We start from the raw sequence: 24,107 nt of genomic DNA on the forward strand, positions 1-24,107 counted from the left end.
CTCGTAATCCTAGGGTCGAGGTTCGCGCCAGCGTCGCGCTAAAACATGCTCGCTCTCGCAGCCGTGGGGGCGTTATAATGTTACGGTTAATCCCACTTTTCGTTGGTAAAAGAGTAGCCCAAGAGTTGGCGGTGGGTGGTGATGACTAGCTGCCTTCCCTCTAGCCCTCGAGTAGCTTTGTGCGAAATTCCAAAAAAACAAACAAAACAGATTACTCTTACCATTAATTCTTAGATCACATGAACAGGATTATTTTATCTACCATATTCAATGAGATCTCCTTCGCCGTATTCTGAGAAGAAAAAATAATGTTGAAATAGTAAAGAGTGGGGGATAATAAAAAAAAAAAAGATGGACGTAGTCCTTTACAAGAAACTGGGGACAGACAAAACTTGGCTTGTTCTTTCAAATTTATCGCGAAAAGCTACGCACAGAACTATCTGTGTACAGTCGCTCTTAATTTCGATCTAATAAGCCAAAAAAAGAATCTTATTCAGAAGTATCTACTAGCAGTTCTGGTGTTTGTTGTTTTTGAATTTCGCGCAAAGCTACACTGCGCTAACCGTCTCTAATTTAGCAGTGTAAGACTAGAAGAAAGTCATCACCACCCCCGCCAACTCTTGGACTTCTCTTGTACCAACAAAGAGTGGAATTGACGTCACATTTAACGCCCCATGGCTGAAAGGGTGAGCATGTTTGTTGTGATGGGGATTCGAATGCGGGACACTCAGATTACGAGTCGAACGCCTTAACCCCAATCTGGCCATGCCGGGCCTCAGTTCTGGTGATATTCTAGTGTGTTCAGACAGTGGAATTTAAACAGATCAACAACGGCTACCATTTGGAGCAACGGATCTCAAACAATGAATCTTTAGCATTCTGCACACTAACCACTTCACCATTATTGACCTATTTTATGGTTAGAAGGAGTTTAAACGTATTGAGAAACTCAGACAAAATAGAATGACAGTATTTGAAATATTTATTTAACCCAAAGATATTCAACGCTAACAAATATGAAAATGTAACTGAAAGTTCAAGATACTCCAACACAATACGTTTTTTAGAAAACAAGATGGCGGCGGAAGAAGCCATGATGATTTTTGAAATGCTAAGAACCAGAGAACAAAAGCACCTGAATATTAAAACAACACATTTAAGACTCTACTTACTTTGAAATATAGAATGTGATGCGATAAAACTTTGGGAAGGCTTACCAAACCAATAAGTAAAAATTAAAATCAGTAGGCTCAGGAACATTTCCAATATATCAGGCCATCCCAGAGATAATGTTCAAAAATTTAATACAGAAAGTGTATCATCATGTCTGTCTTTGTAGAAGGCTTTAATAACTAAAATATGTAGTAGTACGTGTATAAATATGTTCAGACAAATAAAGAAACTAATCCAACTACACTTTTTCAGATCATTAATCAAATAAACCCTTATGAAGATGGATGTATCTGAGAAGCAAATTAGGAATATAATGCTTTATGAGTTTAAAAAAGACAATAATACAGAAGAAACTACACGAAACATTCAAGGTGTTTATGGTGCGGAGTCTTTCAATGAAAGATAAAATGTTGAAGGTGGTTTCAAAAGTTCAGATCAGGTGACTTAAGTGATGCTCCACGTTCTGGTCATCCTGTTGAGCTTAATGATGACTTGCTGCTGGGTGCAATTGATGAAGATTGTGTTGTACCAGTTGAAGAACTAACACAGAAGCTTACTTCAACCCATTCAACAGTTCACCGTCATCTGCGACAGCTTGAAGAGATGCCAAATTTGGAAAATGGGTCCCGCATGATTTGACAGAAGCCAACCTTAGAGCGAAAGTGGAAATTTGCACTCCTCTGCACTCTCATGAACGTAGCTCACCGTTTTTGGAGATGAAAAATGGAGATATAAAAATGTTAAGCGCCGCCGACAATGGCTAAGTGCAGGTAAACTGGTTAAAGCCCATCCAAAATGGACCTCCACCCTAGGAAAGTCTTGTTAAGCGTTTGATGGGATATTGTTGGTGTGATTCACTTTGAGTTGCTGCCACTAAATGTAACGATTGTATCATACTTCTATTGCAACAGTCAGAGCCCATGAATGTTGCACTGAAAGAAAAGAGGCATGCTTTGATCAATCATAAAGGTGTTGTGTTACACCAGGATAATGCACGGCCCCATACAGCAAGAATCACATCTGTGATTGAAGAATTAGACTGGGAAAACTTCCACATCTTCCTTATTCTTCAGGCCTTGTCTCATCTGATTATCATTAATTTCGAAGTTTGCAGAAATATCTTGAGGGAAAAGAGTTTAGAACACATGAAGATGTCAAAATTACCCTCTCTACATTTTTTTTCCTCCAAACTCCAAGAATTTTATAGAAGTGACATTCAGAAGCTTGTAAATTGTTGGCAGGAAGTCATTAATAATAACGGATCGTACGTTATTGATTAAATAACATTAAAAGCGTTTTGAATTCCTTTCTCTTTTTCTGAATCTAAAATCGGACATTACTTAAGGGATGACCTGATATATGTTTTAATATTTTTATAGTCTAACTGAAGCTAATGCGAAAGAAATACCAAGATCTTAAAGATATATTTATGGTAAACACATATGAATAGGTTATTAACTTTATGCTGTTAATTTCTATTTTGCAATCCTCAACAAATAAATTTTCAAATCAACTTACTTTCCAGGCCAATTCTACGCGTTTCAAGAATAACATTAGAAATGTTGCACATGTACACAAGTTATCGGGAATTTCACGTTTCGTTACATTTTGGGATTCATGCACTAACCCTAAATGCTAATGGTTTTCAAATGCGTTCCAAGGAGTAAACTCAAAATAAGATTACGACGTATCTAATTATCTTTTTGTTTCAAAACGAAACGTTAATCGTAATTAACCTAAAAAGATAATAAAAGGAATATATAAAACAATTATTTCCTAATATCTTTACATACACAGGTTATGTTCTATGCCAGACGAATTTTGATTCATGTGTGTTAACCTACACTATTAATTACATGTTCATGCGTATTGAGAGAGATCTCACCCTCTTACAGGGTAATATGCGCTTGGTGAAAAGTAATAACTTTATTGAAAAAACATATCAGGATGTTCACTGGTTTAGCATTTTAGCACTATAAATTTACTTGCCCGTTTTAGTTTTGTACAGTCTTTAAATAACAACAATTCCGGATTTTATATGAAATAATATAAATGTATTAATGAAGAGTGTTGAACCAAATACCGTTGTGTTCAGTGTGTGTTAAGAGCGAACATTAAGGGTATTAAAATAATGTGAAACGCCAAAGGATATTCTAAAGTGACATTTTAATGCGAGATTATTATTTCACATTAAAATGTCTAATACTAACCTAGCAATGGACACTATTTCCTCCTGGTGGTAGTCGTGGGGAGGTCGCCAAAGAACCAGTTTATCGAGTACTGCCATGCCTGAGGTACTTGGACGGTTTTCTGAAAGAGAGAATACAAACTGACGTAAATTTAGTTTGAACTTCCTATCTTTGCACAACAAACGTACAACATAATTAATCGTATCGCATATACGGCCCGACATAGCCAAGCGTGTTAAGGCGTGCGACTCGTAAGCTAAGGGTGGCGGGTTCGAATCCCTGTCACACCAAGCATGTTCGCCCTTTCAGTCGTGGGGGCGTTATTAGTGGAGGTCAATCCCACTATTCGTTGATAAAAGAGTAGCCCAAGAGCTGGCGGTGTGTAATGATGGCAAGCTGCCTTCCCTCTAGTCTTACACTGCTAAATTAGGAACGGCTAGCGCAGATAACCCTCGTGTAGCTTTGCGCGAAATTCAAACAAATAACTCTTCACGTTTAGTTATCCAACTGAGTTATTAAAGCCACACTAGATTTTGATGATCTCAATAACACCTTTGTTAAATTAGATCTCAGAAAAATAGCAAAATTTTGGGACAGAGGAAAGAAGGTAGACATATACATGTGTTTGTTTTGTTTTTCTAAATTTCGCACAAAGCTACACGATGGTTATCTGTCCCCAATTTAGCAGTATATAACTAGGGAGAAGGCAGCTAGGCATCACCACTAACCGCCGATTCTTGAGCTACTCTTTTACCAACGAATAGTGGGATTGACCGTACAATTATAACGCTCACCACGGCTGAAAGAGCGCGCATCTTTGGTGCGACGGGACAAGAACCGGCGACCGTCGAATGACGAGTTGAACGCTTTACCCCACCAGGCCATGCCGGGTTTTATACACGTGTAACAAAGCACTAATATTTATTTACTTATTTATATTTAGTTAATACAATATCATACATCATGAGGAATACTTTCAAGCCGAAATAAACGTCCATCATTTAGATGTTATCACTTGTGATACATAATTGTCCTTAAATATTTTCAAAAACCAAATAAAACAAGTTCTAAAAGGAAAACAATGGTCTTTATGAAAACATTCGTTTTACGGTATTATGTACCTTTAAAAATATTACAATCTAGTGAATATAGCTGAAAACTATCTATGTAAAGACGTTGCTTTTCAAACTCATTTAGAACGCGCTTCTGTCAATACATTTAATTTACTGTAACGCCTTTTATCACTTTTCATACATTTAACCTTATTTAAAACGCCCTTCTGTCAATACATTTAATTTACTTTAACGCCTTTTATCACTTTTCATACATTTAACCTCATTTAGAACGCCCTTCTGTCAACACATTTAATTTACTTTAACGCCTTTTATCACTTTTCATACATTTAACCTCATTTATAACGCCCTTCTGTCTTTACTTTAACGCCTTTTATCACTTTTCATATATTTAACGTTATTTAAAATCAAGATGAGACACTCAACTCAAAGTGTCAGTTGAGTTTCCTTTTTCTTCACAGACAATATTGTGAAGCCTGAAACATAGGAATGGATGTCTTTATAAACACTGAAGACATTCTCTATATGTTTGAAAAAAAGTGGAAAGCTTTTTGTTTTGCACTTTTCGGAATTTAATAAAAAGTTTAATATATTTCTTCAGAGAAAATTAACCATTTACTTTTACGTTGAGGACATGTTCTTTCACCGTAGGACTCCAGTGGCTCAGCGGTATGTCTGCAGACTTACAGCGCTAGAAACCGGGTAATATCTGATAAAACAATCGATAAAGAACCACTGGATTGAAATCCCGAAATATATGATATTATTCAGCGCGTCCCCCGCTAGTACAGCGGTAGGTCTGCGGATTTACAACGTTAAAATCAGGGTTTCGATTCCTCTCGGTGGACTCAGAAGATAGCCCTATGTGGTTTTGCTATAAAAACACACACACAAACAAACATTAATTAGTACTTATGTGGAGAAAATTAATGCAAAAACTTTTGTTAAATTATGTTATGGCTTTTACACTTCATAAAACCAGTACTAGAATTTCGGCCCGGCATGGCCAAGCGTGTTAAGGCGTGCGACTCGTAATCTGAGGGTCGCGGGTTTGCATCCCCGTCGCGTCAAACATGCTTGCTCTTTCAACCGTGGGGGCGTTATAATGTTACAGTCAATCCCACTATGCGTTGGTAAAAGAGTAGCCCAAGAGTTGGTGGCGGGTGGTGATGACCACCTTTTCTCTCGTCTGACACTCCTAAATTAGGCACGGCTAGCACAGATAGCCCTCGAGTAGCTTTGTGCGAAATTAAAAACAAACACACAAACAAACAGTACTAGAATTAGCTGTCGACGAAATAGTTAGGCTGATGAAAAACTTCACTCTAGCCCATGTCAATTCTGAGGCAGAAAAAATAAGAAATAAAAGTTGATTACATTTCTTGAAATTTGTTTTTAAATAAATGAAGACTAGAAGTACTCAGCTCAATGGTTATTTTGTTATCACCTCTGTGATACCTTCAAATTATTTGTCACATTTTAGTTTTAGTACCTTGTACAAGGATTAAATATTGTAGATATTGTTTGGTCTTTTGTCGGCAAGCAGGACAACACTTGATAGTAATGTAGTAAACTAACAGATATCAGAAAATAATCCTTGGAATTCATACGTTTTGTACGCAGTTATGGGACCTTTTACAATCCAAAAGACCTACAAGCTGTATTGGTCATTCTAGAATATTCAGTTCCTGAAGGTAAGATAAAATCTATTGGAGCTATAAGCAGAATCAGATTAAGTAGAATTCAAATGATCTATAGGCAGCGCACGATCTTTTAAAACCACATAACACATACTTTTAAATCTATCACTGAGAAGGAGTGTGACATATTGTAGTTGTAAACAACTGAAAACCTTGTTCTCGTATTGATGTGATTGGCAGGAAATAAACTTTTACGGTTATCAAATGACCTGTAAAAAGTGTAAAAAGAATCCACAAGACAATTTAATACTGATTTGTTTTTGTAATCTGTGAGTCGCCGTGGGGCGGGTTCGCTATTTGTTGGTAAAAGAGTATCCCAAGCGTCGCGTGGTGATGACTATGCTCGCCCTAGGGACGGCCAGCCGTGCGGGGCGTTATAATGTGATGGTCAATCCCACTATTCGTTGGTAAAAGAGTATCCTAAGAGTTGGCGGTGGGTGGTGATGACTAGCTGCCTTCCCTCTAGTCTTACACTGCGAAATTAGGGACGGCTAGCACAGATAGCCCTTGAGTAGCTTTGTGCGAAATTCCAAAACAAACAAACAAACAAACAAGAAAGTGATTTATATTTTAACATTTTTCAATGAGTTTGTTTATTATTCTGTTGACACTATTATCACACAGTTCAGTTTCTAAGAGGTTTCGCACGTCTAAGTAGATTTTTAGTAGCTTCATCAATCACTGATTGAATGTTGCGTAATTGAAAAAGGCCATCCTTGAAGTAGACTCATGAATAAAACAGAGAACAAAAACTAAAATCATAGCCGTCATTTGGCACGTTTGACAGCAGACATAGGATACTACACCACTTCCTTTTTGTACTGTTATTAAACAGGAACAAGGGGGTAAGGCAGATAAAATCCGAACTTATGGTTAATAACGACCGAAAGGAAACTTGAATATGGCTTTAAGGCACTGGCATGAGTCCAGAGAACAGTACAGCAGAAGGTTTGTAATAAAACAGTCTCAGCCAGAGGTATTACAGTACATTACGTTCACTTGGATTACACTAACATCAGATACACGTGCTTGCCGTTAGCGACTGAAGCTTCAAAGGTCTTTTCTCGTGACTTGTACATGCAAATTGCTCTATTTATCACATATGTAGACTATTTCTACCTCTGGAAATCCAAGGTCAGTCCAAAGTTACTAAATTATATATTTTTTTTCTTCAACGAGAAAATCTTTCGAAATGTATGCGAAATGAAATCGAAATGATCAGTAAATGTAACTGTATTATATGCAATATATACGGTTGGTTGTACGTGATCACGCAGGTAGTAATAAAGTATCCTTGCTGTAGTGGATCACCAAATCAGTCTTAAATGAAATGTAATTTTCTTCAATAAATAGAGGATTACATGCACTATAAGAAAACTGTAGTGCTTTTAAAAGCTAATACATGTCAAAACCTTCGTTCAGATCACTCATGGTTCAGATCTTCATAATGCGTGGGTGAATACAGTCAAAAGTCGATTACAGATTTCTTCTGTTCCAAAAACACTACATCTTTAAAGAGTGACCTAATAAAATTACGTTATGAGGTTTGATGTCCTTGCTGGATCCCAGTAACCTTGGTAACCACATCTATAACGTTCAAAATGTGAAAATTAATCAAATGTGGTAGTGTAATATGGTTTCACATGTAGTGGTATAATATGATTTCATTCATACTCTACTTGTAATTAGTGGAGTAATAAACGTAAACGTAATTTTGGTAGCATTTATAAGGAAAAAATACATTTACGACAAGAGTTGTTTTGTTGCATGAAGTTCAAAGCAAATCAAACCAAAATATTCTAAACAGAAAGGATACCTTTTTTTTATTCCGATAAAAACAAATTCAAAATTTCTAACGCCGACCTAACTAATTAGTTAAGTAAACATTTAATAATCACCCTCAGTGTATAGCGGTCAGTTTATGGACTTACAACGATAAAATCCGGAGTTTAATTCCAAGAGAAGTTTTTTTTTCTGAAACAATCAATTAATCAAAAATAGACTTGGTATGGCCAGATGGTTAGAGTGCTCGACTAGTAATTTGAAAGTCGCGAGTTCGAATCCCACTCATATCAAACATGCTCGCCCTTTCAGATTTGGAGTTGGCGGTAAGTAGTGATGACTAGCTGCCATCCCTCTAGTCTTGTACTGATAAATTAGAAATGGCTATCACATATAGTCCTCGTGTAGCTTTGGGCGAAATTCAAAAACAAACAAAATTATCTACAATAATAAGTTATTAACAATATGCTTGCGGCTGACTCTCATTTCTACACTTACAAATTATTTCTTAAATCTTTAATAAAATTCGAGACATTAATCACGCACGCATCACAACACATCAACACTCCGTTAAAAAAACAAAGCAAAATAGGATTACTTGTCGCTAGCATACAGGATATAAATTTCTTGGATAATGATCTAAACAATTCCATTAATAAAAAAATGAGGGTTTCGTTAACCCAAACTTTTCTAATTAATAATAAAGCAATTTATACAACAACCAGAATTTTTTAAGACATTACGTTACATAATTCATGAATTATGTGGAACAAAGAACCTCGAAATTCTGATTAACAAATAAAATATTCTTAACTGCTGGTATGGATATTCACACTTTTATCAAAATAAAGCAGAGAAAAACGTTTCGACTTTCTTAGGTCATCGTTAGGTCGAAACTTAGTTCTCTGTTTTATTAGTTAGTTGTCACCGTTAGATTCCATCAAGGAACATAGGGCCGCAATCGCTTGCGGATTCTTCAACAGGTATTTAAGTGAGTAGGTTATTAGCTACCACTATTTAAGACCACTTCCAGTGTGTCAACGCTAGTAAGTTCCTTCACTAACCTTCCTTCTGTAAATAACAAAGTATAACGTGAGAAACAATTACATCTTCCATATCCTTTAAGTCGCAGAATAAATGAGGCGAATAAATTTGACGATTGTTCAGTTTTAGGAACAGTAAATGAGTAGTTAAGAATTCGTGATGACGAGAAACTCACTTGAAGTAAAAATGTATCTCAGGACGCCTGGTATGGGTATTAACACTTAGTAATAAAACAGAGAGGCCCAACATGGCCAAACGTGTTAAGGCGTGCAACTCGTAATTTGAGGGTCGCGGTTTCGCATCCCCGTCGCGCCAAATATGCTCGCTCTTTCAACCGTGGAGGCGTTATAATGTGACGGTCAATCTCACTATTCGTTGGTAAAAAAGTAACACAAGAGTTGGTGGTGGGTGGTGATGACTAGCTGCCTTTCCTCTAGTCTTACACTGCTAAATTAGGGACGGCTAGCACAGATAGCCCTCGAGTAGCTTTGTGCGAAATTCAAAACAACAACAACAAGTATCTGGTTTTATTTACTGGATCTCTTTAGACTCTGAAACTCACCTTCAAGTCATCATCCTTTTAACTTGTTAATATCACCCCATTCTCTTCACCTTCTAATGTTATTGTCTTTCATTTTTCATGTCATCCTCAGAGCAATGTTCATCTATGCCAAGCTTCTGTGTTCAGTTTATTTCAATATCTAACTTTATGTTATCGTTTAAACTCTTTTTTTTCCTTCTTGTTTTCTTCTTAAATTTTAAGTAAATAGTTGTCTAATTAGTCATTGAGTTTTTCTAAACCTCTCCCAGAGGACGCTGGTGTGTCCACATTATTTGATCCTACAATTCCACAGTTCTTGGGTGATGCTTTAAGTTGTTTATCTACAACTTTAACTGATTTAAGTTTCAATAACAAATGAAAAGCTTCCTTTAGAGGTGTATACTAACTTTCTTTTAGCCTAATTCGGATATTTTCAACTACTACGGCATCTATGCATTGGTCGTGGCTAATGAATCTGTCATTTCACGTGAATCATCGAATATACAATAACTGGACTAATCTTTTCACATCTTCAGCAAATCCGGCTACATTATCGTCTTTCCTCTTGCCTACACTCTTAAACATTGATTTAAAAACTTAATTTTGTTAACGCTGCTATTAATGTGCAAAACATTAAGGTTGCCTAATGTGTTTATGTTTCGCCACGAAACTTATCCATGCTGGCTTCTGGATTGGTCGATGTTGTTGCACTGGTCTTCTAAGTTCAATAACATGATAAAGTGCTGGCCGAAGGAGTTGAAGTAATATAGAAGGAACTGCAATCATAAGTGGCAAAACAGCGATGTAGCAAATAGTTCATAAGAAAACATGTGAAACCATATAATGCTTTTCTTCTGTTAGGATAAACAAGTAGATATATATCAAACCCTCTTTTGTAAACATACTTGTTTACTCGCATGCAAACTATTATTATGTTCCAGATTAAACGATAAATGATGTTTTCGGTTTGAACTCTTAAGTAGATGGACAGAAAGGTATGGCTGGTTCGATCCTCAAATCTAACAGTTCGGTTTCTAAATTCGTGTCTTGGCATTGATGTCCCCATGCACACTGCCTTTGATCTATAAATCATGTTATCATTCTTGTAATCATTGTTGGTACAGTCCTTCTGACCTTTGATCTATAAATCATGTTATCATTCTTGTAATCATTTTTGGTACATTCCTTCTGACCTTTGATCTATAAATCATGTTATCATTCTTGTAATCATTGTTGGTACAGTCCTTCTGACCTTTGATCTATAAATCATGTTATCATTTTTGTAATCATTTTCGGTACAGTCTTTCTAACCTTTGATCTATAAATCATGTTATCATTTTTGTAATCATTGTTGGTACAGTCCTTCTGAACTTTAACCCTTATTCTCATAATCCTTCTTCACAATTCCTACATTGTTTATGTCTTTTACAGTTTAAATATGCATATTTTCTGTTCTATGTTTTTTACGTTGAGTTGGATTCAGAAATATTCTTTAAATATTATTTAAATCTAATACCGAGTGTTTTTTTTTGTGAGCTGTTTTGTAATTCCTCTTTTAACTTTATATTTATCTATTTTTGATCTAGTTTCGATGCTCTTTAATTTTTTCTGGTCCACTTTCTTTTTGATATAATTTTAATTTTCATAACTTCTATTCTTAGTATTCGTTCAATATTTTTCTCTTCCTTAGTGTTCTCTTTCCATCGTATTCTCACTTTCAGCTAATTTTCGGTCGATCACACTTTATATTAAGTTCAATTCTGCTTTAGTATTTACTAAATATACCCTAGAAAAACAAAACCACCAATAATACCAATAAGTTTTTCCGACGAATTACGGTAGAAAGGACTTTTAAAGTATCGTTAATGCGAGGTTTCTTGACATAGGGATAAAAAGCGATTGTTTCTTATGCATTGAGCTCTCACTTGTTAATAACTACAGAGTGAAATACAGTTCATGTTCATCATGTTAATATCTGATTTGATATTATAACACAGCTCGAAACTATGATTATTATAAACTAACACGGTTGTATTAAACATGATTTTTTTCTTATTCGGTGGATTATATCACAATTTAAAAATCATGTAAGCAAAAGACGAGTTAAAATTTGACTTAAACTTGACTTATAAAACATTTAAGTGAAATGGTTTTTTGATACATTATTTAAAAATACCAGTTTACATTATTGGACACGTTCTTTTTTAAATTATTTGGTAAAAGGAATAATGCAAAATCCAGTCCACATAGTGACAACGACAGTCTTTTCGTTTTACGATTACAAGATCTATAGCTTCAAAAGTTCATCTTGTTCAAGTCCTTCGTAGCTAATGATAAGTCCAACTTCACAGATGGGGAACGCCCGAGTATAGATGCTTTTTTGTTGTTGTTTTTTTTAATTTCGCGCAAAGCTATACAAGGGCTATCAGCACCAGCCGTTCCTAATTTAGCAGTGTAAGATTAGAGCGAAGGCAGCTAGTCATCATCACTCACCGCCAACTCTTGGGCTACTCTTTAACAAACGAATAGCGGGATTGACCGTAACTTATAACGCCCCTACCGATGAAAGGGCGAGCATGTTCGGTGCAACCTGGATTCGAACTCGCGACCCTCGGATTACGAGTCGAACGCCTTAACACGCTTGGCCATGCCAGGCCATGGTGCTCTTTCTAACTTTGTTGTACGGACTCTGGTTATCGTATCTCTTGAATTACGTTGAAAAACAAAACTCATAATTTACGATATTAAATGAAATAAATGGCTGAATCAATCATCATTCAAAAATTTCAACAACTATTCTCACCTAACTATATTCTTATGCTTTTAAATTATTTGCTGAATTTTTGGAGAAAATTCTAAACAATAAACCACATGTTCATCACGTGACAACAATAACACTATGTAACACAAGTTTTGTTCCTGGACAGTACGTGTTATTTCTTAATTGCTTATGTTGTAAAAGTACAGAAACTGGCCGTTATTCCCTTCAAACTTTGCTTTTGTGACCTGGATAATGAAATTTAGAAATTAACCTATTTTCTATGTAAAAACGGGCGAATTTGCACATTTTCATTTACATAAGGTCTGAATAAAACAACATATGAATCAAGATTTACATGTATTTATACTAAAGTTGTACAAAAATAAACAAAAATGTTTATAAGTGAGTGGTTTTCGAGATTTGAGTCTGTAATGTAAATCACTTTCACGTATCAGACCACAAATATAGTCTCCCATCATGTTTTCATTATACGCTCCCAGGTCACAAAAGCAAAGTTTGAAGAGAAAAATAGGTCTTTTCCACTTACTTTAGGCATAAGCAGTTGGGAAATAACACTTTCTGTCCAGGAACAAGAAAAAGTAAACATTTTGTTACATGGTGTGATCCTTCACACTAATAATTACATCTACACTAAAACACCTTGCCCTCACAGCAAATTGATTCGTTTGTTTGGTTTTTTATTTTCGCACATAGTTACTCGAGAGCTATCTGTAGTCGTCGTTCCTAATTTAGCAATGTAAGAGTAGATGGAAGGCAGTTAGTCATAACCATCCACCGCCAACTCTTAGGCTACTCTTTTAACAATGAATAATGGGATTGACTGAACATAATAACGCCGCCACGGCTGAAAGGCCGAGAATGCTTGGTGTGACAGGAACACAGCTTTGTTTAGACAAATATTGAGTGTTTAATTCACAGAACCTCAGAATATCAGGAAAATAAGTAAGTTTTTATACTAAATGTATTTAACAGTTTAAATAAATTGATAAAGTACATTTTACGATACAAATCTTAAATACATTTATAGTTATGAATTATATTTATTATGTTAAAATTATTTACCATAAAATTCACGCATATCCATTGCGTTAACAGAAATCATCTGGTTACACTTGCGAAGTTCCCGCAGCAATAGTTGTGTACAACAAACTAGGTTTACCAGGTGCTGGCTGTCCACTGGTATTCCTTCTGCTACATCACTGCATATAATAGGATAAAAACTGTTAATAATAAAATAATTCATACTTATATACTATCTGTCAATGTCAAACATTCTTATAAATCAGTTCATTTTTAATTTCTATCTAACTTCACAGGTAAAATAATGTTTACATGTACAGTAACATTTTTCAAACATTACTATTAAATTTTGCTTTGCGTTTAATCGATAATGTAACAAGATTGCACAGCACAAGAAACATTAATTTACAGAAAACGAAAATTTGAACTAATTATAAACTTTCCCTATGAACGTCGAGTTACTTCTAAAGCCACGGTTGTATTGTACCCAGACATTTACAACAGATATAAAAACAAAGTGCTGAATGTCTGGTGAAAGATTATAATTATAATTAGCCGACGATGAATTTAGCCATTCTTTCTGTACAGAATTATCCACACATCTGAGTTTTTAAACAGCGTAGTTTCGAAGGAGGCGGAACAGCTCACATTACACAGAGTTTAGCACAACAACAATCTCCAAACCCACACCTTTATCTTACCATGAAGAATGTCGTTAACCTAAAGCCAGAAATATCTCTTGATACGGTTAAAAAGACTTAAAGAAATAAAAACCAAGAACTAAAAAAGAAGGATTTAAAGATGACTAAAATCAAAAGCAAAAAAAAAGTCGCTAGTCTCTATTTAAAACTTCTAAATTAAATTCTGCTTTCATGAGAAAGATGGCTGAACAAACAGTAATTCAGTTAAGCGGCTTGTTAAATTTGCCAGTGAGTTTCAAGACAAAAATCTGTGCCTGGTGTCTGTCTAAGTGTTTACTTGAAAGTCGTAGACATAAGATGTATTTATAAAAACTTGAAACATCGCTGCAAAACCATTGTTAAGATAAAAGATAATCAAATACATAAAACGTGTTTGTAACACACAATATTTGGTGCTATTACGTTAAATTTAAACATCGGTTCTGAAAGTCTCTAAGGATATTCTGTTCAAATGGTTGTAACTTATTATCTCGAAAAATATGCATTTTTGAATATCGAAGATTCTATTGATGTTACATTCAACTGCATAATTTTGGTCAAGCAGTTAGATACTTACAACGACAGAGAAACCAGAGTAAAATATCGTTCTATATAATTATTCCCAAATCCGATTTACATTTTGAAAATAATTAATCTTCATGACTCCGATTAAATAAGAAATTACTAGTTAAATATTTTATCTTCTCACAGGGTTACAAATATAAAACCTGTGACTTAACAATAATGCGTTTGATGCACAAGAGAACTTCTAGAAAATTCCTTTGAAAATAAGATGGACCAAAATAACTGAGAAATGAATACGGAGATAAGATGGACCAAAATAACTGAGAAATGAATACAGAGATAAGATGGACCAAAATAACTAAGAAATTAATACACAGATAAGATGAACCAAAATAACTAAGAAATTAATACACAGATAAGATGAACCAAAATAACTAAGAAATGAATACAGAGATAAGATGGACCAAAATATCTGAGAAATGAATACGCAGATAAGATGGACCAAAATAACTGAGAAATGAATACACAGATAAGATGGACCAAAATAACTAAGAAATGAATACACAGATAAGATGGAACACAATAACTAAGAAATGAATAGGGAGATAAGATGGACCAAATATCTGAGAAATGAATACGGAGATAAGATGGAGCAAAATATCTGAGAAGTGAATGCACAAATAAGATGGACAAAAATAACTGAGAAATGAATACACAGGTAAGATGGACCAAAATAACTGAGAAATGAATACATAGATAAGATGGACCAAAATAACTAAGAAATGAATACACAGATAGGATGGACCAAAATAAGTAACAAATAAATACATAGATAAGATGGACCAAAACAACTAAGAAATGAATACCTAGATAAGATGGACCAAAATAACTAAGAAATGAATACAGAGATAAGATGGACCAAAATAACTGAGAAATGAATATGGAGATACGATGGATAATCTGAAAACGATTACATTTCAAACAAAATAATCCTTCCCAATAAACTCATGAAAAAGTAAAGAAATATATTTTGAAAATGAAGGATCAATAAACTTTTCGATTTTTGACTCATGCACTTTGTGTATAAAAATTCCTGCCAGTTTCCTATCATACGTTTGTGAATAATTGAAACCTGACGTTAATAAAATTGCATTAAATTTTCTTAGTACATTATTGTAGTGGTCTTTACAGAAATATCAACATGGCATAATTTTTAATAGACACTTAAAGTTCATCTTATCATATCAGTGCTGAGAATATTGTACTTTAGTGTTGGCAATATATACAGAATATTTTTTAGTGCTCATAGAGGAGAAAGTGTTCCCAAAATGGCCAGAGAACTAAGGAACTTTAGTTTTAAGATATTGGTCTGATGCCAAATATACTAGAAGTGTGACCCCTTAAAACGAAACTGGCTTAGTAATAAATTAAGGCATTTCTCACTGCACTGATCTCAGATAGCTGACGTCACTCTGAATAATGACAACGAAGAAACCGTCATGACTTCTTAAATTACTTGAAAATATTCTGGTAAATGACAATGGTTAATTATGGGAAAATCTGTCCACAAATGAAGCTAGTGTATTCTCTTCATAAAACAAAAATATATTGTGTTGACAGTCTTATGTAACAATTATACGTTGTTTGTTGTTATTTCTTATTAAGTACAAATGACTATTTGAGCTCTACACACCATGGGTATCGAAACCCGGTTTTTAATGGTATAAGACTGCACACGTATCGCTGTGCCACTAGGGAACCAGTGTAATATTATTTTAACGACTTGCACTATTATTATTATTATTATTATTATTATTATTATTCATTTACACAAGTGGCTCATCTTCTGACGAAATATATGTTTCAGAAATTTAAAATAACTCTCTATGAGTTTATGTTAACATTTTTCAGTATTCATCACAATGAAAAGTCGCTCTTTCTTAAAGATCTTTTATTGCTGTGCTTCAAGTTGAAATGAACTCTAAAGACTAATATGAGATCTTTATTGGTGTGCTTCAAGTTGAAACGAACTCTAAAGGCTAATGTGAGATCTTTTATTGCTGTGCTTAAAGTTGAAATGAACTCTAAAGACTAATATGAGATCCTTTATTGCTGTGCTTCAAGTTGAAATGAACTCTAAAGACTAATATGAGATCTTTACCGGTGTGCTTCAAGCTGAAATGAACTCTAAAGACTAATATGAGATCTTTATTGCTGTGCTTCAAGTTGAAATGAACTCTAAAGACTAATGTGAGATCTTTTATTGCTGTGCTTAAAGTTGAAATGAACTCTAAAGACTAATATGAGATCCTTTATTGCTGTGCTTCAAGTTGAAATGAACTCTAAAGACTAATATGAGATCTTTATTGGTGTGCTTCAAGTTGAAATGAACTCTAAAGACTAATATGAGATCTTTATTGCTGTGCTTCAAGTTGAAATGAACTCTAAAGACTAATGTGAGATCTTTTATTGCTGTGCTTCAAGTTGAAATGAACTCTAAAGACTAAGATGAGATCTTTTATTGGTGTGCTTCAAGTTAAAATGAACTCTAAAGACTAATATGAGATCTTTACCGGTGTGCTTCAAGTTGAAATGAACTCTAAAGACTAATATGAGATCCTTTATTGCTGTGCTTAAAGTTGAAATGAACTCTGAAAACTAATATGAGATCCTTTATTGCTGTGCTTCAAGTTGAAATGAACTCTAAAGACTAATATGAGATCTTTATTGGTGTGCTTCAAGTTGAAATAAACTCTAAAGACTAATATGAGATCTTTATTGCTGTGCTTCAAGTTGAAATGAACTCTAAAGACTAATGTGAGATCTTTTATTGCTGTGCTTCAAGTTGAAATGAACTCTTAAGACTAATATGAGATCCTTTGTTGCTGTGCTTCAAGTTGAAATGAACTCTAATGACTAATGTGAGATCTTTTATTGGTGTGCTTCAAGTTGAAATGAACTCTAAAGACTAATGTGAGATCCTTTATTACTGTGCTTAAAGTTGAAATGAACTCTAAAGACTAATGTGGGATCTTTTATTGCTGTGCTTCAAGTTGAAATGAACTCTAAAGACTAATATGAGATCTTTATTGCTGTGCTTCAAGTTGAAATGAACTCTAAAGACTAATATGAGATCTTTTATTGCTGTGCTTCAAGTTGAAATGAACTCTAAAGACGAATGTGAGATCCTTTATTACTGTGCTTAAAGTTGAAATGTACTCTAAAAACTAATGTGAGATCCTTTATTACTGTGCTTAAAGTTGAAATGAACTCTAAAGACTAATGTGAGATCTTTTATTGGTGTGCTTCAAGTTAAAATGAACTCTAAAGACTAATGTGAGATCATTTATTGGTGTGCTTCAAGTTGAAATGAACTCTAAAGACTAATGTGGGATCTTTTATTGCTGTGCTTCAATTTGAAATGATCTCTAAAGACTCATGTGATATCCTTTATTGCTGTGCTTCACGTTAAAATGAATTCTAAAGACCAATGTGATATCCTTTATTGCTGTGCTTCAAGTTGAAATGAACTCTAAAGACTAATGTGAGATTCTTTATTGGTGTGCTTCAAGTTGAAATGAACTCTAAAGACTAATGTGAGATCTTTATTGCTGTGCCTCAAGTTGAAATGAACTCTAAAGACTAATATGAGATCCTTTATTGCTGTGCTTCAAGTTAGAATGAACTCTAAAGACTAATGTAAGATCTTTTATTACTGTGCTTCAAGTTGAAATGAACTCTAAAGACTAATGTAAGATCTTTTATTACTGTGCTTCAAGTTGAAATGAACTCTAAAGACTAATGTAATCTTTCGTCCGTAATTATTATTCTTTATATCAAATAACACTCGTCACGGGAATAAAAAGTATTTTGAAATGGAGGCCGATGTGGCTTGTATGAATCGCAAGTGATTTTAATAAAGATAACTGTGTTTTGCATTACAGAAACTCGCTCTCTCATGTTCCTATTAGAATGTAAAGCACAAATAAACACGTGTAACTGCCTCGAAGTCTTGAATAAACGAGTTATTTTCTTTATACATCTAGCATATTGATTTAGTCTGTACTATGACTATACACCAGTTACATGTCACGTTTTCAAAGATATAGCTGAATAAGACAACAGAGTGACATAAATATAATTGTTTATTCATTTAAAAGTATCGAACCGAACACTTAAAAATACGTTAATTCCATGTGGTATGAAATTTATATTGTACAGAATACGAGTACGGTATTCATGTCAGTACGTTAGCTCTGATACAAGATTTTACTATTTGTTATGAACGTTTCAGAAATATATTTCGCTTTCTTTGTCTTTCATACAGAAAGATTTAACTATATTATGACTGATTATTTTCCAGGGACTGTTTTCATAAAATGACAGAGGTTTTAACAAGTCTTTATATGTTTTAAAAAGGGAATGTGACAATATATCATTGAAAGACAAGAAACTGAACTCATGTAATAGAAAGAATGAAACAAGACTTGGTATTGAAATTATAAGTGAATATCCCGATAGGACTATCATGAAGTTCAATTCAGTTTATCTTGGCAGTAGTTCCAGTTTCATGTATCACAAGGTGCTTTGAGCCTTGCGAGGCAACAGAAGGCGCTCAGAAACGGTCGTTTCTCTTCAGCTTCGTTAGCGGATGTAAGGTTAGGTGTTAAAGGCTCATAGGTAGATACGGTATGGTGACAATGCGTAGGTGTTGTGAGGGGTTTCTTTGGAATGGAAAATTATATTAGAATCGTCAAGAAAAACTGTATTGTAGAAGATAGGCAGGCAAGGCTGAGCAAAGAGACGGAGACAGCAGTGTGTCTGTTCATAATATTAAAAATAATGTAAAGACGAAAAATCTATTGCTGATGTAACAAGACGGGGGGGTGCAAGGGGTCTATAAATACAATGGCGAAGAATTTGACAACCCCACAAGGGAGCTTGGGTCCGGCATGGCCAAGCGCGTAAGGCGTGCGACTCGTAATCCGAGGGTCGCGGGTTTACGCCCGCGTCGCGCCAAACATGCTCGCCCTCCCAGCCATGGGGGCATTATTGGTGACGGTCAATCCCACTATTCGTTGGTAAAAAAGTAGCCCAAGAGTTGGCGGTGGGTGGTGATGACTAGCTACCTTCCCTCTAGTCTTACACTGCTAAATTAGGGACGGCTCGGTGCAGTGGGCTAACAACCTACTCACTTAAATACTTGTTGAAGAATCCGCAAGCAATTGCGGCCTTATGTTCCTAGATGGAATCTAATGGTGATAACTAACTAACTAACAAGGGAGTTTGGCTACGCGTGTATAATAACTTGATGCAAAGTTTACGAACTGTAAAGGAGGTTACTGGTTCAGAGTAAGTTGGTAGAGTGTAATTTGGTAGTCGGAGTGCAAATTAGGTAGTTTTGTTTTGGAGGTTCTGTGGTTTTGAATATTGGTTTGTCGTTATGTTGCATGTTGTCATATGAGAACAGAAGTCTAATGTAGATCTAGCTGCGCACACTTTGTTGAGTACACTGATGAGTTTCAGAAAATTCACTCTTTCACTGATTTTGTTGATAATATTATTAAAGTTTTATACATGGCAGATTTAGCATTTGTATCGTTTAATTTTAGTTTCAGGCTACTGCATTTTTTCCCTGAACTTATCAACGTTTTTTTCACGGAGCGCAATCGCTTGAGTTCTTGTAGGTTAATGGAAACAAGTCATTTGCTGCACCACTGTGATACAGAGTCAAGTGCTGTCTGAACTCTAAAGATAGCGGTAATTGGGTTGCATGAAGTATTTCATATAACCATGTCTTCCAGATATTGGAATGTTAGTAGGGAGAGGAGGGTATATCATTAACAAAAGTACTATACAGCGCAGGGTTAAGTAAGGATCTTTAGGGTACTCTAGATATAGATGCTATGTGGAAAAATAGAAGGGAGGAAAAGCAGAGGGTGTGAAAGAACTAAATATATCGACAGCCTCAATAACTATGTCACCAAGAACTCAATGAGCAACATCGAGTTGATAAGGAGGATTGACAACAGAGAAGTCTGGCATGCCATGGTCGTCGATGTCTGCCGCAGGTTTGACACATGAAGAAGAAGAAGATACAGAGAATTGTTTGGAAACTGCTTCCTAATTTTTAACCTTAGCTTTAAGGTTGGTGATAAAACAATATCGTGTAAATCAAATGGGTCGGTAGACCCATGTCATGAAAGGTAACTATAGTTTATTATTGAAGCTTCGGTAAGCCTGACTTAAGTAATCTATTGTCTGCTTGTTTCTCTTTTCCTTAACCATGCTCAAAGGTCTGCAGTTACTAGTGTTACTACCTAATTATTTTTATTAGTTATTACTTTTATGAGAGCTGATTTCCATGTTTAATGGTAATATCTAGATAAGAACAAAGTATATGAATATTGGACGAAGTGACTGACGATTGAAAGTTTGTAAAATATATTATTGATTATAATAATTCTCCATCTTCTCCAACTGGTGCTGTTCATTTGATATTTTGTAAAATTGACTTTAATTTATGTCAGTGATATTCAGCGTATGTATAGGTTAGAGGGTTGGTTGATTTCCACAGGGAACCGTGATGTAAAGATGACAAAGTTGCTATTTACAGAAAGTGATTGACATGGTGAACGTGAGCTGCTTCTAAAAATGAAAGATTCGCTGTTGCAAACGTGTTTTCAAAGTACTGAGTAAATAATTCAGTTTTGGGTACTGACTGTGGTGTTGGTGCACGTTGGTGTGGGGTATGCTGTTGTTGGGTCAAGTATTACTGAGAGATTTGACCTTTCACCAGAACGAAGCAGGGTCAGGGTGAGAATCGTCGTTATGTTTTCAGAGATTATTACAGTTTTAAACCTGTTGTAGTTTAATGAGTTTTTGATACAGTTATTAAAATTATACCTTTAGTGAGCAAATGGCCTCACGTTTAAGACGTATGCAGTGGGTAATTAGTTGGCGGATTTTGAGAGTGACCCTCCATGCATTTAGGTCAAGATTTCATGTTTTACTAGATATTTTTTTTAACTTTCTCAACTATAACGTTGGTAATTGCTTGGATGTAGTTACCTCTGTCGTTTTTACGAGCAGATCTAGGTCTAATTGAGGGTAAGCGTTTGGAAATGTTTTTATTGAGAAGTAACCTGTCAGTGCGAGAATATTTGTATATTGGTGAGTTGTGCTGTGTTATGTTTCCACGATAAGAAAAATGGACAAGGATATCGAATAGTGATCGCTACCGATATTGTGGTGGAGTCAGAACCTGTTAGTGTGTCTGTCTGACTAGAGAGGTTAGAACTGTTGCTAGATCTACGATGCCTCCAGAACCATTATGGTACGTATGTGTCATATTGTTGGTGTTTAGTGTTACAAGTTTGTTGTCATCTAAACAGTGTTACAGTAGTGTACTAGGTGTCGGTTACGCAGCAATTAAGAACTGTGTGCATATTGTTGAAGCCGACAGTGATACTTTTATTGAAGTAATGATTGTTTAAACGTCTGGATGTGTTAATGTTAGATTTGTCATTCGGCGAAACATGCATATTGGAAAAAAGTCATGGGTGGCGCATTGATGGGGTGAATTTAACAATGTATTATTTCGTTATTATCAGGTATTGACAACTGGCGGGATGAAACTAAAGATTTTACGGTACAACATTGCGATATCTCGCCAATCATGTCTATCAGTTCTATGAACTATTTTATATCTCGTAGTACTAAAATTACTTTGCTCTTCAAGCAGAGTTTCGTTAATACTACTGTCATCAGTGTTAGTTGATTGGTTTAACTGAAATAAGTGATTTGTAAAAATATTATCTACAGATTTTTAGGAAACAAAAACAACCTCTTTTTTGGTGACACTTCTTCCGACACTCTACGAAACTTGAAATGTTTATCCAGTGTAGTCATACGCGAAGACAGGTTGCTGTGTTTTAAATACTATTTTCTTACGTACTATAATTGATGACATATATCAATGTTCTAACCCGTAAGTGTGTGGTACAGTTGAAACTTTACCGGTAGTTAACAACGTATAACGTATTATTCTATTTTTCGGTGCGTAGCTATTTCTCTGTTTTTTTTTTTTTAGAATTTCGCCCCAAACCACTCGAGGGCTATCTGTGCTAGTCGTCCCTAATTTAGCAGTGTAAGACTAGAGGGAAGACAGCTAGTCATCACCACCCACCGCCAACTCTTGTGGCTTCTCTTTTACCAACGATTAGTGGGATGTAACGTCACATTATAACGCCCCCACGGCTGAAAGGGCGATCATGTTTGGTGCGACCGGGATTCGAACCCGCGACCCTCAGATTACGAGTCGAACGCCTTAACCCACCTGGCAATGCCGGGCCTACCTCTGCGTAGCTAACCATGAAACACCAGCTCATGTGATTTCTTGAAGTATGTATACATATTTTACACAGTTTGTAAAATGTTGAAGGCTCAGCCAAATTATTTCGACACATAAAATTTAAGCCATCAATGTTTTATCAATTTTAATTGAAAGTTTTCAATTCACAACTTTCAGTCCCAATTATTTGTTCTTCTTCGCGCACCTTGTTTAACAACTATGTTGTCTTTGATTGGATAAGTGTTAAGGCCAAATTTATCTAATGATATCCCAAGTTCCAATTCCAGATAAGAACTAGAATAAAACTGCATCATGTTCACAGCGTTAGTCTAAACATGCTAGATCCTGTTGTGAAATGTATCTTTAACCTACGCATTCAGTTCTCTAAAGAAACTTTTATACATCAACGAAGTCTATTAGGTAAAAGTAAACCTATCAGCCTTACCTCCTTATTTGAGGCATTAACAAATGACTAACTGATGAACAAGAGTCCACACACTTTCGACGCACTTGTTTGATCCTGTCTCTTACTTCGGGACTGTCGTTTGGCTTTCCTACCGAAATGAGAAAGTCTCGAAATAGCGCCGTCTGGTAGTTCAACTCTTCTATAAGCTGTCATGAAAAATTAATGAAAGCAATAATCGAGCATTTTATTACACACAGAATGAAAATAGATCACTGCACAAAAGAAACCTTGGCAAAATCGTGTTTTAAAAATATGCATATTTACGTATCTTCTAAACGAGTTATAATCTCAAACGCTCAGTGAAATTGATTTTATGAAACAGCTTTACTGATTGTTTGAAACTTAAATGTCTGTAATTCGATGAATTTTTTTTGTATGTTGTTTTCTTTGTGCAAAAATTAACAATAGATTTTACCTGTACTCTGTCCGCAGCGAGGATTTGTTTGTTTTGAATTTCGCGCAAAGCTACATGAGGGCTGTCTACGCTAGCTGTCCCTAACTTAGCAGTCGCTGACTGAATAAGCTGGCTGAATTATGAATAGTAATTTCGAACAATATTTCAGTATTGTATACACCCTTGTGCAAATTAATTGAAACAAATGGTCATTTTACAATATTTTCAGCATGGCGGCCGGTGTAGGCTCGCTGGACCCGCTGATTTCCTTTAAGAGTCATTTTTTCACACACACGGCGTCATTAGCTGTGTTTTGCAGTACGGTCGATCTGTTTTTGGAATATATGACGAAATTTTGAGGAATATTACGTCATCCGAAATTGCG

General features: G+C 35.2%; 1 protein-coding gene across 2 annotated transcripts in view; it reads right to left on the reverse strand.

Moving 5' to 3' along the window:
• Nucleotides 1-24,107, reverse strand: part of LOC143249697 (regulator of G-protein signaling 7-binding protein A-like) — a 103,028-nt gene that overhangs the window by 22,110 nt on the left and 56,811 nt on the right. For both annotated transcript variants that reach the window (XM_076500007.1, XM_076500006.1), the window contains 3 exons: nt 23,308-23,474; nt 13,347-13,483; nt 3,384-3,483 (listed from right to left, as the gene is read on the reverse strand). In XM_076500007.1, the coding sequence (XP_076356122.1) occupies nt 3,384-3,483; nt 13,347-13,483; nt 23,308-23,474 (404 nt within the window). The remainder of the gene's footprint in view (nt 1-3,383; nt 3,484-13,346; nt 13,484-23,307; nt 23,475-24,107) is intronic.

Source organism: Tachypleus tridentatus, chromosome 4 (genome assembly GCF_004210375.1).
Source record: "Tachypleus tridentatus isolate NWPU-2018 chromosome 4, ASM421037v1, whole genome shotgun sequence".
Lineage (NCBI taxonomy): Eukaryota > Metazoa > Arthropoda > Merostomata > Xiphosura > Limulidae > Tachypleus > Tachypleus tridentatus.